A 9,835-nucleotide genomic window follows, 5' to 3' on the forward strand; every position below is an offset into this window, starting at 1 on the left:
ACAAACACAACATTTATTCATTATTTTGATTTCAAATCCAAACATTGTCACTACTTATGCTTTTTCAGCATTGTGATTCTTTTTTTTACACAGTACAGTAATACAATCATTCATAGACGTTTATGAAACACAATAAATATAAGCAACACATTATTCAATGCTTTTTACTTTTGCATTTACTTCTAGATTTATATATTAAGTTGCTCAAGCAAGTGGCAAAACATTTAAACTACTTAACATTTAAACTACAGTCAGCTCTACTGCCTTTTCTTTTGCATTTAATTCTTTATTACAAGCAATCCTGCGGTTCATGAAGAACTTTGTTTTCCTACCTCCACGAGTGCCATCTATTATTGACTTGTTTATCTAAAAGTGCTCTTTTCCTTTAAACCTATAGCCAAAAAGCCATAGCCTATGTGTTGACTGTGAAACACAGTAGACTTTAATTATATGCTTTTATGGTGTAATTACTACATTTTCGTGTCAATCCATGTTCATATTTACCGCAAACAATGCGCTGTCACTTTAATTCTTCACTTGCAGCGCAGCAAAAATAGACTCGGTGCGGAAACGATCTATGCACTGCTGCAAACACACCGCTCCTGGAACGCACTGCCGCACCCCAACCGTGTGCAGTGTGCACGCTTTCCGTTAACATGAGTGTGGAAAAAATACGCACTGCAAACGGAGTAATGTGAACCTGGCGTTATATGTGTGCGCTGCGAGTGTGCATGAGAGCACGGCCTCCAGGAGAGCGCGCGCGTTGAATGGTTAAACACGGGCAAGAATTAAAAAGAAATGCAATTTATAAACTTTAGTGACAATGCGACACTGCCTCGATTGTGCAAGTGACGATTCCTGTCTCAACTGTGCAGCATGCTGCTCGCTTATAGTGCAGACGCGATGTGATTTTGAAGCCGTTTGCGCATTTTGAGAGGGAAAGAGTGCGCGCGGTGATTCACTTACGCTGTTTGTGAAATTATGTCTCACAGAAAGTTTTCAAATTACTTTATAAGTTATTTAATAAAGAAATATGATTTGTACCTCACCTTCAGCATTATAATGATTTTACCAGCGCCAGACAGAGACTGAGACGGTACCACTGCATGTCATGCCAAACCTCTGACGCGCGTCAGCAGCTTGAGATCGGCCTTTATAGAGAATGCCGATCAAACTTCCCCAAGCGATTATCGGCCGATAGTTATCGGTAGCCGATCAATCGGAGCATCCCTACTCACAAAGGCTGCATTTATTTTTAATCAAAAATACAGTTAAATCAGATACATAAAACAAACATATATTATTACAATTAAAAATAACTGTTTTCTATTTTAATATATTTTAAAATAGAAATACTAGGAAATTATTCCAGTCTTCAGTGTAACATGATCCTTCAGAATCATTTTAATATGCTGATTTGCTCAAGAAACATTTATTATTGTTATTCATTTAGAAAACTAATGCACTGCTTAATATTTTTGTGGAAATGTGATCGATTTTTTTTTCAGTCTTTATTGATGAATAGAAATTTCTGTTATTTGAAATAATTTTTTTAACATTATAAATGTCCTTACTATCACTTTTGATCGGTTTAATGCATCCTTGCAGAATAAAAGTAATAATTACTTTAAATGCTAAAATAATGTTCTTATGAAGTTTTAATCGTTAATTGTCTTGATGAATGACTTTATGCGTGTAACATTCTGTCTGTGCAGGGTAATGCATATGCAGACAGTGTCACCTATAACGGTTCAACTCCTCTGCACATTTCTGCAGGACGGGACTCAACCAAACTGTGCGCGCTCCTGATGGCTGCAGGTGAGGAAGTGTGTGTTTATTACAGGTGTCACTAATGAGAGTTGTCATGCTGAAAAATTTAAAATTTACTAAATTTAAAATAACTGTCTGTAACAACCTGTTCTGCTGTCATCAATGTTCTGCATACAGTATACTGTATGTCTGGTAGAATTTAGTCAAAAGCTACTTCTTTTTAAACTTATTGAAGATATATGATCACTCATCCCAAGTGATAATTAGTACTTTTCTGACCATATTCAGCAGATTAAATTACTTCGACTTGAGGTTACCAATTAGTGTTGTGTACATTGCTTTTAGGAGCAGATCCTCATAAAGAAAACTTTGAACCACTGTTCTTCAAAGATGATGAGTTGTGTGGTACATGTGAAGAGGAAGAGGAGGAAGATGAAGGCTATATTCCTGGGACAACCCCTCTGAACATGGCAACCTCCCCAGAGGTAGGGATAGAGAGCCATTTCTTTGGATAATTGTTGTGTTATGTAATGTAATTACATTGCAGGTTGTGATTGATTCTGCATGTAATGTATTATCTGTGTTATCAGGTTTATGATATTCTTAATGGAGAAGAGTATCAACCCACCACTATTGTCGTTCCACCACAAGGTATTAACTCAGGCTCCTATATATATGTTCAGATATTTCACTTTAATGGCAATGAAAACATTGCCATTAAAGTGAAATGACTGAACTGACACATGAGAGAAAATTTCAGATGGCACTTAGAGGCTTTTACATCTGAACTCTTCACATTGAATTGAAAAGTGACAGTAAAGACATGTATAATGTTTAAAAAATTATTCTTCAAATAAATGCTGTTTTTTTTTTTTTTTACTTTCTGTTTATCAGAGAATCCTGAAATAAATTGTGTTTCCACTAAAATATTAAGCTGCACAAACGTTTTATAATAATACAAATATAACAATTTTTTATAATATTAAGAATGATTTCTGAGGGATCATGTGATACTGAAGACTGGAGTAATGATGTTGAAAATTCAGCTTTGCATCACAGAAATAAATTACATTTTAAAATATATTAAAATAGAAATCAGTTATTTTAAATCGTAATAATATTTCACAATATTACTGCATTTTTGGTCAAATAAATACACCCTTGATGAGCATAAAGAGACCTCTTTCAAAACATAAAAAAAAAACTTACTGACCCAAAACGAGTGTAGTAGGCTCTTTCTTTTAATATTTATCCTCTTTCTGAATTATAATTTTTTTGTATTGTTTAGGTTTCCACTTTTGTGAAAAACTTGGAAATACATATATTTAAGTTATTCCCCTTTCTAAATATTGAATCAACTAGGAAATACTCTTAATAAATGCACCCTTTAACCCTTAGAAAACTCATGGGAATTGATTGAAAGGTGTAGAAACCCAGATAAAACGTTTTAACCAATAAATGTGTGAAGAACAGGTAACAATTTTGTGTTTGTATGCATTTAAATGTGTGTTTGGCTTGTGTTGGCAGGTGACATGAAGAGCTTGAGCTCTGACACAAAGCAGGAGTTGTGCCAGGCACTGGAAGAACAGACGGGAGGCTGGGAGAGTCTGGCTCATGCTCTGGGGCTTGGCATCCTGACCAGCGCCTTCAGACTCAGCTCCTGCCCTGCTGGAAAGCTGCTGGACAGCTATGAGGTCAACTCATTTACTGCCTTTTGACTACAAATTACTTTTACATGAATCTTAAATGAACACCAGAGAATGAGAAGAAAAATAAGTTGTCTCTTAATCTTCTGTTAACAATGGACCGGTGTACTGCAGAAGCACCAGTTCAAAATTGTTATTAACAAAGTCAACTAATTGAGGTCACTTATCTGCATCGAGTGTGAAGTGGGGCCGTAAACAGAAATACATTTTTAATGTTCGGTTTTCACTTCAATACAGCTGCTTTGGGACCGAAAAAAGTTGTATATTATATTATATTATATATTTTTTTAAATGTCCAGATTTACGGGACCTACTTCAGTTCAACCCATATTTTTCAAAACGACATTAAAGAGATGAATTGCTCTAACATTTACTATATCAGTAGGCTTAACATTTATTTTGTTTTGTGTATCCTGTAGTTGCTCTGGTTTGAGCTGCTGATGTTCTGTCTCCTCTGCAGGTGTCTGGAGGAACGGTGCGTGAGCTGGTGGAGGGACTGAAGCATGTTGGGAACAGCAGTGCTGTCTGTTTACTCCAGGCCGTGTGTAAGGAGCCTGAAGCTGTCCACACCACGCCTCAGCTCACAGGTAATATTAATTGATATATGCTTTTCTGGGTGATGTGGCCTAGGTGGTTGAACAAAAGCAAAAAGTTGGTGTTTCTAGCCCCCCACAAGGAATGATCCATGAAACATTACCATTGTGCTCTGGTATGCATAACCACAGGGGACTTTCCCTGTAGTAAGTGCACTTTAAGTTCTGTAAAGGAGTAAGTAGTCAAATTTGTTTTCAAAAATCATTTGAATGCTATTTCAGATTAGATAAACTGAGTTCAAAGCCGTTGTAACATTCACACAACCCTGTGACAACTTCAGTTGAATTGTGCTCACCAGTTGATCAAAAATTGAGAAATATTAATACAATTTAAAAGAACATTGTATTTTAATCCTGTGATGGCAAAGCACATTTTTTAGCAGCCATTACACATTACCCCAGTCTTTAGTGTCATATGACAATTAGGCTAATATACCTGGCAGAAGAATCGTTTATTATTATGATTTGTTGAATACATGTGACTACATTTTATTGTGATCATATTTGAATCACATTTCTGTTGTCACTATTTTATAAAACCGTTTATATTTGATAAAAGATTCAACTGTGGTAAAATCACAGTAACGCATGGTCTTGAGTGGCTTTTTGCTTTCATTTCTAAAGGCTAGATGACAGTTTTTAATATTTCCTTTGTTCTGCGTACCAGAACATTAAACCGCAACCATCTTCACAAAACATGTTTTTTTGCTCATTGGTGTAGCATTTTTGATCTTTTCCCAAGAGCACTCATCACTGTGGTATTTCGTAGTATGAGTGAGAATTGTGCTGTACTGTTCTGTTGGGGAGTTTTTGTTGTTTTTTTTGTCCCACAATATGGTTTGTAAACCCCCCAGATTAAATCACTGCCAGTCTCGGTCACCTGCCCCCCTCTCCTTAACAATAGCATCATGTTGTGGTTCTCCCTGACATTACCTCATGTGAACTCAAGCATGATGTCAACAAAACAGCACAGCCACTGCATTCTGAGGGAGTTCCCCTCGGTCTCAGGGTGACCCGTCACACTGCGGTAGTGTTCACATATAGACTCTGCAGTGATGGCCGTGTTTTAGGGGGAAGCGGACAATAGAGAGGGGATTCCCAGGAACAGAAGTGAAAGCAAGATATGGCACTTTTGGTTTTTGACTCCGGAGCAGTTTCTTTGAAATAAGTATTTCCACCTTGCTGTTTGATTTGAAGGGTTGACATTGTCATCGACAGGGTCGAGTGAGCATGTGTGAGCCACCAGGGGAAAGTTCCGTTTTTTTTTATTTCTCAGTTTCCTTCTCGTGGTTGTCCGTATTGTTGTGCCATGTTTTAGAGATTAATAAACGTCTTTTAACAGCAGTATGATAAAAAACACATCGATGTTCAAGAAATATAGTGCGATCCAAAAGTCATAATCTATTTTAAACCTGAAACAAAAGGTTTTAGGAAATGTTAGGATCAGTAAGATTTTTTATGTTTTTTTAAAGAAGTTTCTTATGCTCATCAAGGCTGTATCTTTTTGATCATAAATACAGAAAAAAACTGTAATTTTGTGAAATATTATTGTAATTTAAAATAACAGTTTTCTATTTTAATATACTTTAAAATATAATTTATTCCTGTGAAGCAAAGCTGAATTTTCAGCATCATTACTCCAGTCTTCAGTGTCACATGATCCTTCAGAAATCATTCTGATATGCTGATTTATAATCAGTGTTGGAAACAGTTGTGCTGCTTAATATTTTTTGGGACCTGTGATTTCTATTTTGAATAAATGCTGTTATTTCTAACTTTTTATTCATCAAATAATCAAAGAAAAAGCATCACAGGTTCCAAAAAACACAAACACAAAATAGTCCCCCTCAATGCACCTACTGAAGGTGCTCTGGGAGGAGGAATTGAATTTGATTCTTGAGGAAAATTCCTGAGATCTAATTCTTTCCTGAATGCACTCATCATCTATAAATGCTAGACACACTCTCATTCAATTTATGGTAGTGAACAGAGTCCATTGGTCTATTCCCTGATTTTGACCCAACCTGCCTTTGCTGCACAATTAAACCAGCTACGTTATTGCATTCTTTCTGCTCCAGTAGGAAACTGTCTGGTTTTTGAAGGATAGTCTTTAGATGCTTATTTTTTTTTCTTACCAATAGACCCCAACCTCTTAACAGCATTGCAAACTTAACAGTTTTTTTTTATAGATGTTCTCAGTAATTAAAGTGTTTAGAAACAAAGTATTGGCATTTATTTTGAGTTTGTGTAAATAATGATGTCATATTTTTGTTCTATAATTTCAAAGTTGCCTTCTTAAATGTAGTTAGCAGATTTATTTTTCCTGTAATTTGCATAAAACTGATAAAAATGTTTTTAAAATGCCAATCACTTAAGCATACTGTACCAGTGATTCATATTTCAGCCACAGAAATTAGATTTTATTTTTAATTCAATTGCAGTTATTGCTATTATTGGTCGCACCACATGATGAGTGGTCGCTCCAAATGACACACAGACCTTATATCATTAAAGATCTATTTAAAAAGACGTGTGAAAAGTGCAGCACATGGCATTAACAGCAGGCATTTCTTTAGCCCCAGTTATTTCTGAACTTTGCACTATCTTGGCTGCTCAATTGACCCTTCGCCGGGAGTTTGATTAACAGGCAATCATAATGCCAAATACGAATATATATATATATATATATATATTTATATATATTCTAAATGAATTATATTCATAAAAAAATATTTTATAAGAAAAATGTATAAAAATTTTCTGTAATAATTAGGAAAAATATTTGAAATGCTTTTACGGTAATATTAATAATCGCCCTTCTTTTTCTTAAAACAAACGATTTCTCAGGTCCAGGGCTCTGTAAGTCCATTCAGGGTTTGACACTGGGCTCCAATCAGGAGGAGAGTGGGATATGCGACAGCGGGGTGGAGACCTCTTTCTAGAGCCCCAGCCTCAGTCTCGCCGACTCCAAACACAATCTCACAAACTGAGGCCTGACCCTAAAAACCAGCTTCTCCCTCCTCACTACAGCAGCAGCGCCACTCAGGACACGCCTACCAAACTCTTTGATTGGCCACCGCCCACTGTGGATGCTCCACCCAAAATTGCAAATGAGGGAACTTTGAGGAGTCCTTAAGCTTTCTGGTCACAGGGATTTTCTTCTATTTTTATTTATTTTTTTAGCTTTTAATACGAATAATACCAAAAAGCACTTATTTGAACGTTTTATTTTGTCCTTTTATAAGAGCTATATTTTCTTGGTCATTTTTAATTTCCAAGTGGCTAGTTTCAATTGAGTGGAAAGAGGAGGTCTGCTGGATTATTATGAGCCTCTGGACCAATCGGATCTGTTATATGATGGAAAAAGCTCTTCCCTTTATAAAAGACCTATTCTACTGTTATCCCTCACCCCTTCAGCTGTGATGAACAGCATTATTTGGGGTGGCGCTAGAATTTATTTTGGATTTAGTGGTGCTACCTATAATTCCTATTTTTTTGCTCACGGGTTCTGTCGAAGGGGACATCGGATGATTTTTTTTTTTTTTAGCCTTTTTTGCATTTAGTTAGGATTCTGGCATGTCTGCCAGCTCAGAAAAGCTGAAAAGAAAACACACAGCCAGTTTGTAATAGGCTGTCTGAGTCTGTCATCCATCCAGTAAGCTGTTTCGATTTGTAGCCGGTTTCTACGTAATTGACCATTGAGGAATTTTAAGTATGTTACAGACATTTCATTAAGGCAGTAAAGAATCATACCAGCTTGTGGAAAATGGGCATCCGATGTCCCCTTTAAAAAAATTTTAATAAGCTTTGAGAGATTATCCTTCTCTTCCACACTTTTGATTGATTAAAAAAACAGGAGGGTCAGTCCTGGGCAGTGATTGGAGTGTGTTTGACTAGATTTTGATGAACTGTGTATGTGTATGTGCGTGTGTGTGACTTTGAGGAGCTTTACAGGATGTGTGTATGAGGATTGTAATAACCAGATGCCTCAAATGCCCTTTATGAAATATTTGTGGTTGCATTTGTATCTTTCTGTTGAAAAATTAATCTCATTCTCTTCTACTGTGTGTGAACTCAGGCTGTATAAGACAAAATATCACTCCGATAATATGCTGATCTAGGATCAGTTCAGTTCATTTAGAACTGATCCTAGAATAGCGGGTTTTTTTTTTTTTTGCTCTGTGAAATCTTCTAAACATGGCCTCCGACCTTTGAACTGACTTGGGGACTCGTGTCACCAAAATGTGTTTAGCTGCCGTAATATTTTCATACTATAGTGAATAGTGTTTAAAAAGCAACAAAACCATCTGAAACCCCAAACTAAAGGTTTGACAGGCACTATAAAGTGTTTTAGTTTTTTTGGCTGTAAATTGGTATTTATGTCTGTACCCTGTGAAGCAGTGTTGTACAGAGGGAAAATGTGTGCTTTGTAACTGGTTTTATTGTGATGCTTTTATAATAAAACAATTCATTGTGCACTGCTGCTTTGACGTTTCATATTGCACACATATTCGTTTCCATTCCATAATTATGCTGTCTTCTATAAAACCACCAGCAGATGGTGTCCAATCGTACCTTTTTAAACATCTAATTCTTTGAATTATCATATACTTGTCTTTTCACATTTTTATTGCAGTCTTAAGCTAATTATAGTTTTAATAGCAATTATAATAGCATTTATAAAATTTTATATACCTTTTTTAATTTCCTATTGTTATTTTTCAAAATTTCAACTCTTCAACTCAACTTATTTTTTCAATTAACAGTTTAGTGGTATAAGTACAGCTACACATAAACACACACATTAATGTTTATGTGTATATACATTGATTCATCCATATCAGTGTCTGATACTGAGTGTAAAACATCTCACACGTTTTAAACATTAGTTTTCTTTCTATAAAAAGGAACATGAAAAACGGGATTAATCACAAAATGATTTACATTTTTTTTTTTTTCATTATTTGTCTGTTTTACAAGCTTGTCTTCCTGGTTGACAATCAGTTCACTATAGGATTGCATCCTCATTGGATTCATGCATTCATGGATTCATCCCATCTATTAAAATTTAGTCCTGGGTCCTGTGCATTTTATGGAATAGTTCACCCAAAAATGTTTGTTTCTTCATCAGAACAGATTTGAAGAAATAGCATTTCATCACTTGCTCTCCACTGGATCCTCTGCAGTGAATGGGTGCCATCAGAATGAGAGTCCAAACAGCTGATAAAAACCCCACAATAATCCACAAGTAATCCACACGACTCCAGTCCAATCAATGTATTGTGAATTGAATACAATTGTATATGTGTAAGAAACAAATCCATCAAGGCATTTTTAAATCCATATTACATTTCCTCCAGTGAAAATGTCCATCTGTTGTCCTTTTACATTAAAATCTAGCAACATATTTGTTTAGAATTGTTTTTAACTTTTTTCGCTTGTAAACCGTGCTGGATCTGTGCATATTTCTCTCCTGATTCAGACAAGATGACTGTTTCGCTAAAGAAAGCAATATTATGGATAGAGGTCTCATATTTTAGAAATAGTTTAAAGGGGTCATATGATGCGATTTCAAGTTTTCCTTTCTCTTTGGAGTGTTACAAGCTGTTTGTGAATAGATAAGATCCTAAAGTTGCAAAGACTAAAGTCTCAAACCCAAAGAGATATTCTTTATAAAAGTTAAGACTGGTCCACGCCCTCCTAAAACGCCTCGTTTAAACACGCCCCACATATCTACCTCACTATGTGAAAATATTTGCATAATGC

General features: G+C 35.7%; 1 protein-coding gene across 3 annotated transcripts in view; it reads left to right on the forward strand.

Moving 5' to 3' along the window:
- The window catches only part of LOC107750338 (nuclear factor NF-kappa-B p105 subunit-like), a 27,713-nt gene extending 20,051 nt beyond the window's left edge, over positions 1-7,662 (forward strand). For all 3 annotated transcript variants that reach the window (XM_016565681.1, XM_016565680.1, XM_016565682.1), the window contains 6 exons: positions 1,716-1,818; positions 2,116-2,255; positions 2,361-2,421; positions 3,298-3,464; positions 3,937-4,063; positions 6,917-7,662. In XM_016565681.1, the coding sequence (XP_016421167.1) occupies positions 1,716-1,818; positions 2,116-2,255; positions 2,361-2,421; positions 3,298-3,464; positions 3,937-4,063; positions 6,917-7,011 (693 nt within the window). In that variant the 3' untranslated portion in view covers positions 7,012-7,662. The remainder of the gene's footprint in view (positions 1-1,715; positions 1,819-2,115; positions 2,256-2,360; positions 2,422-3,297; positions 3,465-3,936; positions 4,064-6,916) is intronic.
- The last annotated feature ends 2,173 nt before the right edge of the window (positions 7,663-9,835 follow it).

Source organism: Sinocyclocheilus rhinocerous, unplaced genomic scaffold (assembly GCF_001515625.1).
Source record: "Sinocyclocheilus rhinocerous isolate Xijiao unplaced genomic scaffold, SAMN03320098_v1.1 scaffold1053, whole genome shotgun sequence".
NCBI classification, from domain to species: Eukaryota; Metazoa; Chordata; class Actinopteri; order Cypriniformes; family Cyprinidae; genus Sinocyclocheilus; species Sinocyclocheilus rhinocerous.